Raw genomic sequence first — 17,356 nt, forward strand, 5'->3', positions numbered from 1 at the left:
ACCCCTCCCAACTCCAGGAGGAGATGGTTTCAGGAGGGTGTGATGGCTGAGGAGCTTTCATGAGTCAGGACACTTTTTGCTCTTGAATCTGTGACTGACTTCATGGGCAGCCTTTGTGTTAAATTCTCACTCAAAGCAAGACAGAAAGCACTAGTGTGTTTTACCGGAGTGCCAAGATCTAGCTACAGTGTTTGGTGAACATCTTGAGTGAAAATTCAGCCGGGATGGAGATTTTGCAATGTAAACATAGAATTAAGAAACAAACAAACAAAAAAACCCCAAAACTTAAAAAAAAAACAACACCAAAACAAAACCAAAGAAACAACAAAAAAAGGGGGGGGGGGGGAAAACAAAATAAAAACCAAACCAAACTTGATCAGGAAATCTCCTTAACCTGTTTCTGGAGTTGCCTTGCTCAAAAGCAATGCATGTGTCTTGCTGAAGGGAAAGTGCAGCTTCTGCCAAAATAATGCCACATTTCTGGTGCCAAAGAATAGAGAGATGTGCAAATGAGGGCTTCAGAGACAAAAAGATGTCTCCAGTTCTAGGCTCCTCAATTCAAGAGAGATGTTGAGGTACTGGAAGGTGTCCAGAGAAGAGAGACAAAGCTGATGAGAGGCCTGGAGCCTATGAGGAGAGGCTGAGGGTGTGCAGCCTGGAGAAGAGGAGGCTTAGGAGTGACCTCATTCCTGTCTACAACTACTTGAAGGGAGGCTGTAGCCAGGTGGGGTTGAACTCTTCTCCCAGACAACCAGCAACAGAACAAGGGGACACAGTCTCAAGTTGTGCCAGGGCAGGTCTAGGCTGGATGTTAGGAGGAAGCTCTTGCTAGAGAGAGTGATTGGCATTGGAATGGGCTGCCCAGGGAGGTGGTGGAGACACTGTCCCTGGAGATGTTCAAGAAAAGCCTGGATGGGGCACTTAGTGCCATTGGCTAGTTGATTGGTTAGGGCTGGATGATAGGTTGGACTGGATGATCTTGGAGGTCTCTTCCAACGTGGTTGATTCTATGATAAGATTGGCACCTACAAGACCTTGCCCATTCACTGAGGACTGGCTAAGAACCTACAGTCCACCAATCTCAGTGTTTCAAGTGCATAGGGAAAATGGACTTGATGTGGTTAAGGGAACAAAGAAGGATGAATATCTGTATCTATGTGTTTGTGTGCTTCAGGGCTTATTTTCTATGTTAATTCAGTCTGCACAGATCCCATTTGTGGAAAGTTCTTCCCTAGCATGAATAATTTGAATACATAAGCACTGAATAAAGGGAGAGAAAAATTACTACAAATATCTTATGTTGAAGGCTATAGTATATGAGAGGGCTGTTAAAGACACTTGGGATCAGGGGTATCCAAATATGTTTTTCTTTCATTTGTGATGTGTGGTGAAGGGGGGTAGGCCTCATGTTTTGAAAACTGTATTTAATTCCTACTGTGCATCATCAGACAGCTCATAATTGTATTGTCTGCTGTGAAAGGAAAATATTGAAACTAGAATGGATTCTGCCTCTATGAAATTAAGCCAAGGTCTTAAGCCACATCTCAGTGATACACCTCCTGGAAGTATTGGCTTCCCGTGCCAGGCCTTAGGACATCACAGTCCAGCTGCTTGAGCTGAAGCAAGGTAGGTGTAGCTGGAGTGAATTAAGGGCATGAATGGTCAACAGTTCATGCAGAGCAGGTGGGACCAATAAAAAAGCACATGGTGCCCTCACAAACAACTCTCTAAGCTTGGTTCTGCACACAGATGGATGTGGAAATTGAAGAGCTGCTTCTGCTGAGTTCACGTGGAAGAAGGACAATATACTATGGCATCCCTCATGTAAGACCTCTCTTTCTATGGAAGTGGAGTATGTGTGATGTTGGCAAATCTGAATACAGGCTCTACAGCTAACAAAATGAGGCCACCTTTAGCTACATTGGTTTTGATTGAAGTTCTTACTAGCAGGGCTGCTACCTTCCAAAGCAGCAGGTTGTGCAGCATGCCTTGGTAGTCTCTTACCTGTACAGTAAGTTATGCCTGGTGTCCAACCTCAGTCTTATTTCCTGTGAATTAAGTTGGTTGATTTTTGAGTTTGTGACCGTGAAGCCCACTTGATCACTGACATGTCATTTTTTGTCTTCTCATTTCTAGTCATGAAACCCTAGTTCTGTCAACATATAGACAATATTTGACAATCCTCTTCTTGTTCTCTGGTATGTTCCATTTTGGCACATTCTGTTTTCAAGAAACTCTGGACAAAAAGATATAGAGGGGAACTCACAAACATCTTGCAAAGTGGAAAATTGCCTCTAATGCTGTCTGACAGCTTTGCTAGTGTACCCATTGTGACATCTGTCCTTTTCTCCAGCAGTTTTATGTCACTTACTCATCCTCAAGGTATTCCCTTTAGCAGCCCAGCTAATAGCCAGCTGTTCCCTGCTTCGTGTTTAGTCTTTTCCATCCCCTTTTCGCTATTGCTCTGTATTTTATAGTGTTACCTTAATTTCACAGATGAACATAATTTCTCCATTTGCAAGATCATGCTGGTTGCTCTTGGTGTCCCTGAGAAATCTCAGGGACATTATGCAGTCAAAATGAAATTACTTCATAATTGTTGTAAAGTATCTTCTGCAATCTGCTATCCAAGTAATAGCTAAAAGCATTGCCTACAACCAGGCCAAGAGTCATGCTGTGTGGGAACCATTGCTAGTTACTAGTTCCCCTTTTGAAGGTTTTTTGAGAGGCAGCACTCTGATGGTGAATTTTATCTATACATTTGTTTCACTAATTTGTTTAGGAGAATGTCCTGTGTGGCACTGGAAGAAGCTTTACAGAATTCAGGGCTTATAGAGTCTGCTGTTGCTTCTTGATTGAGAGGCTGTTTACTGCTTCAGATTAGGTTAGTTTGTGATTTAAGATATTTGTCTTATTCTCATCTTGGTAACTGCAGTAATTCACTGATCCTTCAAAATAAATTATAGAACAGTTGTGCCTCTAGCTCTGTAATTCTTTTATTTGGATGATCAAGAGAGAGAAAAAACTCCAGTGCACTCGGATTTATTGTGTGGTTTTAATGCATGTTTTTGGATGCCTTTGTTCACTGCCTGCATACAAACTGAGAAAAAAGACCTTAGGTCACACAGACACACAGGTCACAGTATGGCTGTTATTTGAGTGGGTGGAAAGTGCTTCTAGTGGACAGTAGAGTGGTATGTCCTTTGGCAACAGGAGTGTTTGAGAAGCTTATATACATTGGGTTTTTTCCTCTGTGTTTGCTTAGAAATGAGCACACCTTTATTGCAAATCTAAGACTGTTCTATCATGTAACACATCACACATCTCTGGAAACATTCCCCTGATTTCTGTCCACTTGCATTTTACAGCATCTGTGTGTAAATCGTGTCGTCTTTACTAGCTTTTTAAATTATTTACTTGTATTTCTTGTATAATATGCACATGCTACTTCTAAATTTTCTCTAGGTCCAGGTAAACAGCAGAAGGGTTTCAAAAAGACAGCTTTGTCTGTCCATTTGTGATCTAGAGGATTTGGCATGTGGAGACAAACCTGGAGAAGGGCTGTGGTGGGTGGTGAGGTGGAGAGCAGTCATGTGCTAAGCAAGTAAGTAAAGTGTGGTTTGTGGAGCCAGAATGCCACTGTGTAGTTTTTCCCTGGCTTGATCCCAGCTGTTTTTGGTTCAAACCAAAACACAGTGCTTGGCTATTAGTTTGAACACCAGTTTAGCAGTATCTGTTTGTGAGCTATGAACTGCTGAGCTATCCTGCCTCTGAAAGTGCAGTCCTGCTGCTTGAAAGGAAAGCTGCCACTTCCCAAAAATCTTCTGATGCATTTTTGCCATGTTGAACTAAGAAATAAGGAGCCTGTATACATCTTCATCCCTCTGGGCGGTTCTTGGCCTTCACTGAATTATGAGCTTTTCTTACAGCTTTGTTTTGAAGTCCTTAATTCTGCAACAGTCTCTAATCCTCACCTTCCCAATTAGCCAGGTGTGAGCACTTTTACTCAGAGGCAGCCTTGTTAGCAGAGCTGAACTTTAGGGAAAGTCTGCAGAAAGGAGAATGGAAGTTTAAATAAACCTCCTTGGGAAAACAGCATCAGTGTAGGAAGCAGAGAAGTTGTTGAAGTGGAACAATGCAGTAAACCCAACTTGGATTGGATTTAAGACTCTTTCCCTTGCACATGAGTCTCATATCTGGTGTTGACTTTAATGAGACTTATGTGCCAAGCCTGTGAAGAGGATTGCTCCTTAATTCATCTCACTGATGAACTGTTTTGTTAGAAAGGATTCCTGTGCCTTTCTGTTGAGATGTTGGTTGATGGTGTTGACACAGGCACAGACCTTGCAGTGAGGAATTTGCCTCACCTCTGGTAGCCGCAGTGAGAAACAGCGCCTGGGTAGATGCAAGACGTGTGCCGACTGGTGCGTGACCGAAGATCAAAAGCTCATTAGCTCCTGCTCTCTCCCACAGTCACTCTGGGTGAAAGACTTTCTGTTTTTCTTTCCTTAATTTCTGAAAAAGAGGATAATTTGTCTTTATCTCCTTGACAGAGCTGTTGTGAAGTAGAATGTTTGCAGAGTTCTCTAGGCATGAGAAGCTTTATTTGCATTTAATTGTAAACTCCATTCCATTTGAACTGGTCAGCATTTATGTGAAACTGGCTCTTAAGCTTTGGCCCACAAAGTGTCTTATATGATGCCATGAAAATGAATACCAGGTGAACAGCTTCACTAATTTTTTTGGCAGTGGTTTAATCTGTATTTTCATAACAATGATCTTATGCACCCAGATTAATTGAAGTATAACTCATGCATTAGTCACAGCCTAGGGAATCCTAATTCATGACCACTTTCTGCCTCCATCTTTATAATATTTTTCATTTGTTGCTCCTCCTTTTCCTGCTAATTTACCCTGTGTGTTGCAAAAGCTACTTCAGCATGTGGGTAGCTCAGGAATGGGAGCAGACTTGTTGCTCCTTGGCAGCAGGTGAATGCCTTGTCCCTTGAAGAGTTGTCCAGATTCATGTTTCCCTGGTAGCCACCACTTCAGCCAAGCTTCTTTGCAGAGCTTTTTTAGCAGAAATCCTGAACTTGATTTCAAACTTCTGAATAGCTTTTTGGCTTCAGAATATCTTTCTGCTCTCTGCATCTCTGGGATTTGCCTGCTGGGCTGCCTTGCCTCCAAAATGTAGACTCTTTCTGCTTGAAGGTGGCATTATTCAGGAACCACTCAAACCCCTTACAACTGTGTAGAACAGGCAACAACGAGAACCACAGTACCATTTTAAAGTGTTGAGGTACTTGAGGAAGGTAAGATGTTTCTCCTGGAGTCATTCTTAGTTGCTATAATTGATGTAAATATTTCTTTAGTGTTGTATATTAATTATTTGTGGTCAAAAACACTCAGAGATACTGGTGTAGGAACATGACCTGTGGAAATTGCTGTTGTTGGCAATACAATGCATGTTCTGGGCTGCTATTGGTAATCATACAGTATATATGTATGGGATGTTGGCCTAGATGTATAAGTGTGTCCAATCTTCTGAGTGTGAAGATCATTTTAGTGCTGATGGTATGATCTGGTGCATGATTTGTATGATTGTCTGAAGACACTCATGGATGGTGCCGCTTAGTGCAATGGGGCTGCCTATGCATCAGTCACCCAAAAAGGAGATGGATCAGCAGAGGCTGCCCTCTACCAAAATCCCCATAGCCCATCCCTGCAGAAAAAGATGCACTATCCCCTTGAAGGGGGAAATGTAAGCTTCTTTTCCCTTTCATGACTAGTCTTGTAGGCTCTTAGGGCTTCTTTGCCAAAGTAAACTGGTGAGCAAGAAGTCTTCTGCATATTTTTTCTTCTTTGGTTTTTGTTAAGCTAGCTAACAGTTGATTTCCTTCCTCTTTCTCTTTGAAGATCTGAACTCTTCTTTCATAGTTGTTTGTGGAACTGTTGGCCCAAGGTCTAGCAGGGTTCTGAAACCTTTGCAGCTCTGTGCTTACAGAACATATTATAAAATCTCAGGAACTGCAAACTCATGCCAGAAAGTAAACAGCTGTAGCAGCAGTACAAAGAGCAGAGTTTATTTATTCTTTTGCACACAGACTGCAAATATCTGCATCAGGTTTGGGGGCTGAATCTGTTGAGATTTCAAACAAAAGCTGTTGGTGGTTAACATACTGTGAAGTGTGTGTTTCCAGTTTTCACTAACCTTTTCACAGCACTTCAAGCTTCCTCTTTGGCCTTTGCAGTTGCATAAAGAGCCTCAGTGAGTTTGAATTCTTCAGGCACAAAGAAACAGGAGGCAGAGCTAGACTAGCTTTACTCTCCTGGCAGTCTTGCTTTGCTATTGGCTTTTGGAAACCATTCATTTTACCTCACTTGTCTTTGGTGGTTGGGAAAGCCAGCTCTGGGATGGCCTTAGTTGGCAAAGTACCTACGAATAGAAAACATGCTAGGCATGATGCTGTTTTATTGACCTACAAATCAGAGGATTTGTAGGAGTGTCCTGAGATTCTTCTGACTATCCCAGCCCAACTTCACATATGAGGACTTCATATAAGCGTATGCAGGAAGTCTTGAAAGAACATTGATAGCAGCAGTGCCTCAGAAGTTAGGAAATGTTAGGATACAAGTAGCTTGTCCAACTTCAATTCCTTTCTTTGTACAAATGCATAAGGCTATAATATACCATTGCAGCTGTGCTGAGGTACCCTGCTGGGCCTTCAGCTTTCTTATCAGCACATATCACAGTGATATGCTGACATTGGGCTACTAGCTTCTGTCCTCTCTTTGGAGAAGATACCTCCGTCACCAACAAGAATAGTAAGATCAAGTAAGACGTTTGATCTTAGGTGTCGTAATCCTAGCTGGCTCCTGCTGACAAGGTCAGATGACCCAATCCTATCTTCAGGAGAAATACATCCTGTTTAATGTTTTAGAGATGGGCAACAGTGAACAGACTTTTCTGTACAATCCAAACAAAGCTATCTCAGTCCTTGAGCTGTTCTGTACTGTCTCTACCTCATGACTGCTTCTTAATCCCAGTTTCCATTCTATGGATGTCTGAACTCAATTTCAGTTCTCTTGCCCATCAAGTATTAGATTCTGTTCTCTACCTCTCAGTCTCTTGTTTCTCTTGAGATATTTCTGGATGCTGTGGCTGCTCACTAGCCAAATGTTCAGCCTCACTGCTGCCAGTGCTTGTCCAGTCTAAGTTTCTCTATCAAGTAGTTGAATGTAGGTGCATTTTTTTAAGAACAGAAATATTTGCCTCATGCAGTCTGCCCTGACAGATCAAAACTCTTGGACTCAAATCAAGAGAGAGCTGGAAATTTCTTTCTAAAATTCACCAGAAAATTGTTTCTTGTACAGAAGTGATAAATTTTCCACAATGTTTCTAAGAAATGGCTTGAATATTTTGGCTGAAGTTTTTTCCAGCCAGTTCTTGTTTGGGGCAGATGCAGCTTTGGAAATTTCTGTCCTTTCATTACTGTCTGGCAAAGCTTGAAGGCAACTTAAAACAGGTTGTTAAAATAGGAATTGCCAAATAGTACATCCAGTTGCAATCCCTGTTTTGAGCATGTGGCTGTAGCTGAAGCCACATACTGACTTTATGACTTTACAACTATTTTTGTGGGGTATTAGAGCCACTGACTTATGGTGCAGCTTTCTGAGTAGCTGATATAGAAACTTCATCTTAGTGATTTTTATAAACTGAAGAAATTTAGTAGCTGGGTAAGGTCACTATGGACTGCTCTGTATTGTCCTGTTACCTCATTTCCTTGATGGAAAAAAAAAGAGATTAATTTGGCCTGAGAGCTTAGTTTAAGCAGCTGAATGTTTGTGGTTGCATCTGGAGGAACAAGCTGATCCTGGTGGTTGCTTAGAATAACAAATGCAATGTCTTAAAAAGATCTGTGTGCAATGGCACTTGTTGCCAGTGAGCATATTGTTGAGAGTGGTGTGTGTGGCAGACAAAAGATGTTGCTGAAGTGCTGTGCTTGCTTTTGGTTCAATGTGAATCATTCCAGCTCTTTCTGAGAGGTTATCTGCTAGCATTGGTACTGACCAGTTCCAAAGGTTAACAATAGAAGGAGTTACAGGATGTTACACTCTACAGTCCACAACACATGTCACAGCTTCCAGGAGCAAAGCTTAGACCTATCATGAAAACCAGAAGCCACTAGCAGAATGTGCTACAGGAAAGGGGCTGGAGTAATCAAGAGTTCTACCAGCCTTTTACTTTGAAATTTGCTTTCTGGGATGGAGAACTTTCCCAGGAGGCTCTAGAAAAGGGACCACACATTAAAAAAGATGAAAAGTGACCAAACAAAGCACTTTCACACTGGAGCAGGAAGGAAGGAAGAAGAGGAAATCCCTCCTGTCCCAAACCACTCCATTTGTTTTAACCTTGAGCACGTGAATCGCCTGTACTGCACTGTCAATTGTAGAACTTGTCCTGGATCACTCTTTGGACAGGTTGACCATTAGGAACAAATTACTAGAGAAGAAAGAGGAATAGTTATTATTCTTGCCTAAAAAACAAGCACAGTTTTAAGCTTCATATTACATTTAAATATTGTCACAGTCAGTGGTCACTTCCTTCCATGACCTTGAAATTTACCTTTTGAAATGGTGTTTTTCAGGCAGCTATGGGGGGGCTAATTTTCTACTTCTAATTCCTTTCTATTTCCTCTCCTCCTGCCCTAGAGAAAATAAACCGAAATAGTTCTGTATTTACTGATGTTTGAGATGTTTTCATCATGTTACACAAAAATCTGGCTTCAGAAAGCAATAAGCAATTATATCACAAAGTTCAAGTTAGAGAAATCTGTCTTATCTCTTTCTCAGCAATGGTGTCTGTTGACAGTGGGAATCTGTACTAAGGGTCCTAAGAGAGGTAATCTCTAGACTCTTAACAGTAAGGAATGAATTCTATACAGAAAATCAATTTATTACACATGCCTGTGTTCTGTCAGAGTTTCAGCAGGAGGTCTCCAAGAACCTCCTGCAACTTGTAAAACATGGATATTTCAGGATCATTAGAGTGGAAGGCTGAGGGATTGGGAAATGTGTTTTCAAAAGCCACTTTGCAGTCAAGAAGAGAGGCAATGGTCCTGAAGAATCAAATATCTCCAAGCCACATGTGGATGGAGATGTTTGTTCCCTTTCAGCATATTATAATCTCTATATTCTGCCCTTTCAAGTGGTAGGAATGGCTGCTCCAGGAGTGTATTTGTAGCTGTGGTTCCTCATATTTTTTTTCTTCCAAAATAGCTGACACCCTGTGCATTCCTGAAAAAACAATGCTAACAATACATACATAGAGTAGTTAGCCTGTTCTAAAGTAAATAACATTCTCTCTTCAGTATCTGAAGGGGGCCTACAAAAAAGCTGGGGAGGGACTTTTCAGGCTATCAGGGAGTGACAGGACTGGGGGGAATGGAGCAAAGCTGGATTTGGGCAGGTTCAGGTTGGACGTGAGGAGGAAGTTGTTCAGCATGAATGGTGAGAACCTGGAATGGGTTGCCCAGGGAGGTGGTTGAGGCCCTGTCCCTGGAGGTGTTTAAGGCCAGGCTCGATGGAGCTCTGCCAGCCCAATCTAGGGTAGGGTGTCCCAAAGCAAACCCAAAACATTGAAGAAATGGACATTTTGGTAGTGGTGGCTGTTTATTTGTTGAGTTCTTTACAGTCAAACTATGCTCACTTTTCTGTAGGCAAGTTTTGTTGATGGGATGTATTTGAAGTGCTGTTGCCTGTGGGCAGAGACTTGGAGGGTTCACTTTTCTTTCCAGTGTGGGTAAGAATACTTTATATTATTATTGACATGGCAAAACTAGGAAGCAAAACCTAAACTCTGTGCGCTCTCTTTAGGCTTTTTGGGTTCATTTTTGGTAAAAAAGTCCTTGTGGTACAAATCAAACATTTAATCTTAGAATAACAGCACTCTCAGTGGGTGCATCCTATGGCCAGAACAGCTGTTTGCAAGCTCCTGCCTATTAAATAAACACTGAACTTTTGTGGCATGTGCCATCTATTTCAGAGCTCATCAGCACGTGGGCTCCACTGGGCTAGCAGATGCAGTAGAAATTTCCTTTCAAACATCTTGTATCTCTTTGAGATGGAATTGTGACTGATGAGAGGTCTGTGAGCTTTAGCTCAGAGCAAACCAGGTGCCCCAGACACCAGCCCTTTCTTGTGTGGCTGCCCTATTGCCAGCCCCAGCCCATGCCGCAGCATCCTGCTGCAAGAGCTGGACAACCTGCAGCTGCTGTGGCAAAAGAAGAAACACTGGCTCTTGGCTAATTGATCACCTCATCCAGCCCCGAGGTTGTCTGTAGTTACAAGCAAAAAATCTGCTCTTTCTGGTAGGAGCTAGCATGATACCACTGTGGATGGAACTTGTCCTAAGGCATTCATGGCAGTCTGTGAATGTCCATGTTGCTCATAGCCCTGAGCTCTGTGGTAAAGGGTTGGACTTGATGATCTGTGAGGTCTCTTCCAACCCTGATGATACTGTGATACTGTTACATGCACCCCGCAGCTGCTGAGCATCTCGAAATGGAAGTGAATGGATAAGCTTGTTTGCTGTAGTTTCAATCAGCTGACAAATGCATTAGCTGCATTCTGTGTGGTGAACCAGTGACTATGTATCAGGTTTCTGCATTGCAATGTATTTATTTTAAAGTATGTATTTTCTGGCAATGCTGACCTACTTTAAGTGCTGTGGGGTGCTGCTACCTTCATCTTTTTTCAGTAGCCTGGCCATACCATCAGAGAGTTTTGTACTTCAGCTTCTAAACCTTTGATGATATTTTAACTGCTCATTACTTTATGTAGGCAGCCACTTTATCCTTTCCTAGGTGGCCTCCTGCTTCAATTCAGAGTTAATGGTTACTATTTATTGCATACTTTAAATTGTATGCAGCAAAGTTGCTACGTGCTCGTAGTGCCTTAGGAGACCCACATTTCCCAACATGAAGAACACACTGTCCCTAGGCAGGCTACACATGTCTGGGGGTAGTTTGTCTGTGTCCTGGAGTCATGAGGGCAACGTCCTAAGGCAGGTGGCAAATAGCAGTGAGATTCAAAGGAAGGAAAGCATTCTGTGCAGTGTGGCAAGCGACTTGATTCGTGTGTAGTTGCGCCGTGCAGTTATCGGAGCGGGATGTTTTCTTCTGGGTAAATGGTGAAGTGCCCTCCAGAGAGCCGCAGGTGTGCTGCAGCGTTATATCCACACAGCCACGGACTCGAAGCCAGGCTTAAAACATAAAAGGCAGTTCAGGTACGGCTGGTTTTGTGTGGAGACAATTACCGTCACCTTTCTCTCCTGGCTGCCTTTTTGTTCCACCTCATTCCCCTAGCTTTAGGACGCCAACTTCCCCATCCCCACTGCTGTCCCAGCCCCCAGGAGCAGTGCAGGAGAGGAAGCATAAAGCAGCCTGAAGGCAAAGGGATCAAGGAGGCACCAGCAGAGCAGGGACACTGCCATTCATCCATGCTGCTGTTCCATGTTTCTGTTGCTGTGTCCTCAAGGAAGTGCTGGTCTGTAGAGGTCCCACTCTGGGATCAGTGAAGCTGAAAAGTCATGTTGCACAGTACATGCTTTCTTGGATCCCTAGAGGAGTCTTGTTTGTGCACATAAGGATTTAATGCTGAAACCTGTGGTTGGAGCTCTCACTCTTAACTCACCAGTTTCTACTCTGACATGTTCTTCTCTCATTTCTGATGCTGCAGTAGCATCCTCCTGTTTTCTTGTGGCACTATTTCTGACCCACAAAGGGTGTTCTCAGCCAACCCCTTAAAGGCTATGCTAGAAACAGGGTAAGAGCTGTCTCCTGTCTTAAAGGATTTTTAAAACTCAGTTAAAGCAGAGAAGTGCTGACCTCCCTGAGCTGGCCCACAGGGTGTCATTCAGGTCATACTGAGTTTTGCACAATTCTGATTCAGAACTACTAAGAACATTGCTGATTGCAGTGTTGCAGCCTGTCTGAATGCCTTGGGCAAAGCTGAATGAGGAACCATTAAGATACCATCAAGTGTCCTACATCAGTTTTGCAATCTGATTTATTCTTCCTTGGAGATCAGGACACCTCTGAGGGATTTCACCCCATCAGAGAGGATTACAGTCCAAAGTTTCAAAGTTCTTGAACACTGTGTCCTAGCCCAGTCCTCATAATTCTCTGTTGTTACTCAGAGACCTCCACTGACCCCAGAAACAGCACAACTCTCTAGTGACACTCCTCCAGGTGTGCCTCCATCCTCCTCCTGCTCTCCTCCCTCTCCACCGCAGGAAAGAGACTGTGTCCCTCTGTATAGCTGCAGACAGAGGGATAAAGTGGGGAAGGTGGTGGGAAGGGTCGTGTGGAGTAGGGCTCAAGGCTGCTGCTGTGCAGCCTCCAGTGCTGTCACTGTATGAACACCTGATCATGTCAGTGCCATTTGCATTTGGGCATGGATGTAAATACAGATTAAAAACCCACATCTGCTTTCTTCCTGCTGAGGTGCTAGATGTAGTAATTCCAGCAGCTGTCCTGGGTTTGGCACCCAAACTGACCAGGGCATCTCTGGGATAGTGTGATCCAACTTCAGTGCAAAGGCTTGCAGGATACTTTCTCCCCTGAGACGGATGAGGACTCACTGGGGTTTGGTGTTTCTCACATGGATGCCCTCTTGACTTGTCTACAGTGAGTCAGAAATCTCAGCTATTTGGTTCATTGCTCAGTAGATCATGCTGAAAAATTGCAAAGAAAAAAACACCTGTGACTGTTTGAAATGAATAAAGCAATAAACTGTGGATTTCAGTCTTCGTGGGATACTTTGCTCCTCTCTCTTTCCATTTTGTGCTAGCTTCACCATCCTAATTCACAGTTCTAACTACTATGGGGGCACAGACTCTGTGGTTCATCTGTGATACTGTGATATCTCTTATTCTTGGTGCTTAATGTTTTGGTGGTTTTTTTTCTCTTGTGTTCCCTTTTCCAAGCCTTGCAGATCACATCTGCCCTTTGCCAAACATCAGCTCTTGAAAGATTGTTTTGGATGTCCTACTAAAAGCTGGTGTAGTTTAGGCTGACGTTCAGAAGTGTTCTCTCCCTTTTTAATCTTTCCTTTGGCTCTGCTGATCTCCCAACTACTGCTTTGGCTTTCCCTGCCTTTCAGGCAGTTGCTTATCTCACCTGAGCATCCCTCAAGTGTATTGGCTTCTTGGCTGCCGTTGTGCACATCTGCATTGCACATCACTTTGGGTTGCTGCTCAGTGTACTCAGTAGGAGCAGGGATAGGGCAACCATGAAGGTAATGACTGCATTCTTTGTAAAAAGATGAAAAATCTTTCTCAGTTACACACTGAGCAGAAGCCCTGCCCTGCCCTGCCAAGATCTGGCTCACCACACGCTTTACTAATTGTTATATACTGCCCGTTTCTAAGTGGTGTCTTCATAGACAGTAGCTCCATTGGTTTCAAGGGACTGCTCGCCTTGGAAGAACAAGGAAACTGTAATGGAAACAGGCCCTATGAACTCATCTAATTTATGTAGTGCTTACAAAACCACCAGATCTTTGTGGAAAATGATTGAATATAAATAGCAGCAACCAATAGCCAGACATTTGCAGCCTCCTCCGGGAAATGGTGTACGGTTGCTTTACTGCCAGTTTGAAATGTATTAAACTTTAGGCTTTACATAGACCAGAAAGATGAAGTAGAGTTGGTATTTTGGAACAGCTTGAGGGAATTGTGCAGGAATTGTGTGCAACAGGATCTGAAACCGACTGGGAGTCTGGCTCTGATTTTTTACAAACCAGCATTGTTAAACTCCTCAGATGGGAAAGCAAGCTACAGCTGGTACAGCACTCACTAGTGCTGAGACAGCACTCACTGCTGCAGTTGGGCAAGTAATTTTATACCTTTACACTGGTGAAAATGTCACAGTCATGAGTCTGCTTTCCTCACACTTTGGTCTTTGGACCATAAGTGAGTGTTCACTTTACTGTCAAGAGCACAAGGTTTTGGTGCTTTTTCTCCCCCAGTGTTACTTCTGGTAAAGCATGAAAATTGTATGGCAAATCCCAGAAGTGAATTATCTAGAAGTGCTCCAGAATGAAATCCTTTTTCAAAGCCCTGTGTTAATAAAATGAGTAATGACTGCTGAGTTTCAAATGCAAATAGTGAAAAATAGGTGGGAAAAAAAGTTCTAAATCAAACAAATTTATCTGTGCAGGTTGTTGATTTTATAAAGCATTTTCTGGAAGCTTATACCTTGTCCATAAACCATAAAGAAACATTTGCAACTTTGGATCTCTATTCATACAGACACCTAGAACATGTCCAAAAGCTGTGGGTGGACTTTTTTGGAGTGATTTCTCATATTGCACCATCTTGTGCATGATGTTGCACACTGGGACTACTGCATTTCAGTCATGAGCCTCAGCATCTCTGGTCAGAGCATGTGCCCTTGAAACCCCAATTTGCAACCAGGTATTTATTCAGAAATCAGGTTGTTGGGGGTTTTTTCTCAGCTCTTCACTAATTGCCTAGTCAGCCACATCTGAGTGCAGGTATTTGAACCAGGAATATTTCAGTAATAAGAGAGGTTTTAATTAATTCACAAAGGATACATAAATATTTACTTAAATGTGATTTTGGCACCTTAGGCTGGTAGATTCAGGAGAAGCTTGGCCGTTTATGTAAGTAGTCATTAAATAATGGTAAGAAATGATAACAATAAAACCCCTCTCTCTGCTGTTCATCCTAGAAGGGTGAAAGAAAATGGCACATTAGTCAGTGTTTTTTGTGGATGTCAGAAACTGGACAGAAACCAAACCCTAGTTCAGCAAATATTTATGAAATGGTATCTAAATCATTAACTGTTCTGCTTATCTGAGATGTAGTTGTGCAATCAGTCTCTCCTGCTCCCTACTCCTTAGCCATAGAGGGGGGAGGAAAAAGCATGGTTTTGTCCAAGCCAGACTTAAAGACCAAAACCAGTTCTGAAGATGAATTAAAAATACACACCTTAATAGATCTGAGTGATTCTTGGCTACATCAAACCAAGCCCTGTTAATGGTTTGAAAGGGATGATTTGGGGATATAGGACATTTTCCTGGCTGCAAATTCCTCTTTTATTTGATCTGATCTCTAATGGAAATAATCCTTTAAAGTTATCTATACAGGGAAGCATTTGAACTGAGCCTTGCTCTGACATCTGACTTGTAGGACAGTGTTTTTTTTTTATTCCAGGATGAATCTGGCCTTCCTTCTTGCCCTCTCTAGGTTAGCCACAGATACCTTCCTTTCTCCTACAGCTCAAATAGCGATACAAATGTGATTTGCTTGCCCTGACTGGTTGATGGGCTTCTCTGATACCCTTGAAACATAATTTAGGAGTAAGCTTGTTTATTTGCCTAACCTATTTGTATATTTTTGCATGCATAAAATACTCATTTAATTGGAGAAAAACCCTCTAACTGAAATATTTGGTCATTTCTGTATTGAAAAGGGCTGGTACTGAGCTTGCTTTAAAATGGGTTGGGTAATAGCTGCCATTTGTGAGTGAACAATATGTCCCAGTTTCAGCTTTTTAGCTCCAAAGGGACTCGTTTTATCAGATGCACTTAGCACGCTGAGGAGAGGGAGGGCAGCAGCGTTTCCTAGAATGTACTCTGTCTGGCACATGAGGGCGTCAGCTGGACCTCACCTCTTTTGCTGCTGAACAAAAACTTCAGCCTGGCTTCCGTGGCAGTTACTGCTTGATCTATACAGAATTAAGGGCAGTGCTGGTTTCACCCAGTTGCAAAGTGCTGCAGGATCATGGGATGAATAGGATAAACAGACTGCAAGTGATGTGCCAGCCAAGCTCACCTCACTGCAATGATTGAGCGGCCAGTAGCCGGTAGTTGAAGCAAACCCTCCATGATAAAGAGTTTCAGTACATCACCACAAATGTTGTTTTGAAATGGCCAAGAAAGGATTGGCAACGCTTCATGGCTCAGGATCTGGCCACCTGTTCCTCCAGAGAGGTGTCAGATCATTGCCTGAGTATTTTGATGCCTTTTGTTAAAATACTGGAAGCTGCAGAAATGGTCTTTCTGCCTTCACGTTAGCTTAGTTCTACCAGAGGTGACCTCATCTGTGGCAGCCTTTGATAGTGTCTTGGCCAAGGATATGGTCCCATGGTCTGCAGATTGATTTCTCTGCCAGAAAAGGACAGTGCAATATTGCTTGGTGGAGTAATCAAAGCTGATTCTGATTATAAAGAGGGGTTTGTCAAATCATTCTTGATGAAGATCCCCACCATTCCTCAGTTCCCACTGGAAGGGTTTGCATTGCTCTGCCAGCTCTTGGTGACATGATGCCTTTTCAAAAGCTCTGCACTTCTCTTTTAACAGTAACCTTACCCTTTGCACCTGAACACTGTACTTTCCCAGCACGGCCAATTACAGTCAATTAAGTCTTCCCCCGTTCATGCTGCAGATGAGAAAACTTAAGCCCAGAGAAATAATGTGACTTTGGAGAGCTACAGAGTGGACTTATGGCGAAGTGGGCAACGGGGCCCTTGTGGGGCAGCAGATACTCAGCAGGTGAAAATGCATCTGCTGCTCTGTGCTGCCGTCCCCTAAGTACTCACTGCTGATGCAGATGCAGTCTCGGTTATCTGAAAGTTCTGCTACTGAAAACGGATCCCCTTCAACACGTCTGCGGTTATCTGCGCTCTCCTACTTCCATGCTGCAGCCACCACATGCAGCTAATGCGCCAGTGACCTGCTCACACCGCCCGTGCGCGCCGCCGGCCCCCGCCACAGTGAATGTGGCAGGTTGCTGCAGTCGGCTAATCAAATGCTGCCATGCCTAAAGCATTTCTGGCAGGGAGCCTGCAGCGAGGGAGAAAGCCTTTGCCTGCCTTCTCCTGCGTTACCTACTGCTCCTGCCACCCTCTCGCAGCGCAATGGGAAGGAGGAACACACCCAGCCCTGGTCCCCATCTGTTGCAGCATCGACTTTAGTAGCAGAGCCCGAGATGTTTGAATGCGCTGCCTTTAGGGAGAAGCTTTAAATGCAGTTCTTCAATGGATGTTTCCAGCCAGACTGCAGGATTTTTCAGAGCTGTAAGTCAGCACGGAGCTCGCCTGTCTGTGGGTTTCTTTGCGCTGGAATATTTTTTTCCCCGATTTATTTATCTTAGGTAGGGGAATAGGATTTGCATTCACTTAGGTGGATCCCCGAGTGCACTGCAGGACTCTGCTGAGAGGCAGGCATTCTTCAGACTGTGTAAGAAATGCATGCTTCTCTGGTATTTGGGGGGGGCTGTATCGTGTTTTGTCTCTCTGTGCATGGCTGGCACAGGGCTCTGGTCCTG

At 43.3% G+C, this 17,356-nt stretch overlaps 1 protein-coding gene across 6 annotated transcripts in view; it reads left to right on the forward strand.

The window, feature by feature from the left end:
* PRKAG2 (protein kinase AMP-activated non-catalytic subunit gamma 2) overlaps nt 1-17,356 on the forward strand; it is a 224,845-nt gene that overhangs the window by 60,965 nt on the left and 146,524 nt on the right. Inside the window, exon 1 of one of the 6 annotated variants that reach the window (XM_064162853.1) lies at nt 1,750-1,824. The exons of 4 other annotated variants lie outside the window; for them this stretch is intronic. In XM_064162853.1, the coding sequence (XP_064018923.1) occupies nt 1,750-1,824 (75 nt within the window). Of the gene's footprint in view, nt 1-1,749; nt 1,825-16,813; nt 17,106-17,356 lie in introns of those variants that run through there. One more of the 6 variants, XM_064162854.1, reaches the window with a different exon arrangement.

This window comes from Pogoniulus pusillus, chromosome 23 (genome assembly GCF_015220805.1).
Source record: "Pogoniulus pusillus isolate bPogPus1 chromosome 23, bPogPus1.pri, whole genome shotgun sequence".
Taxonomy (NCBI): domain Eukaryota; kingdom Metazoa; phylum Chordata; class Aves; order Piciformes; family Lybiidae; genus Pogoniulus; species Pogoniulus pusillus.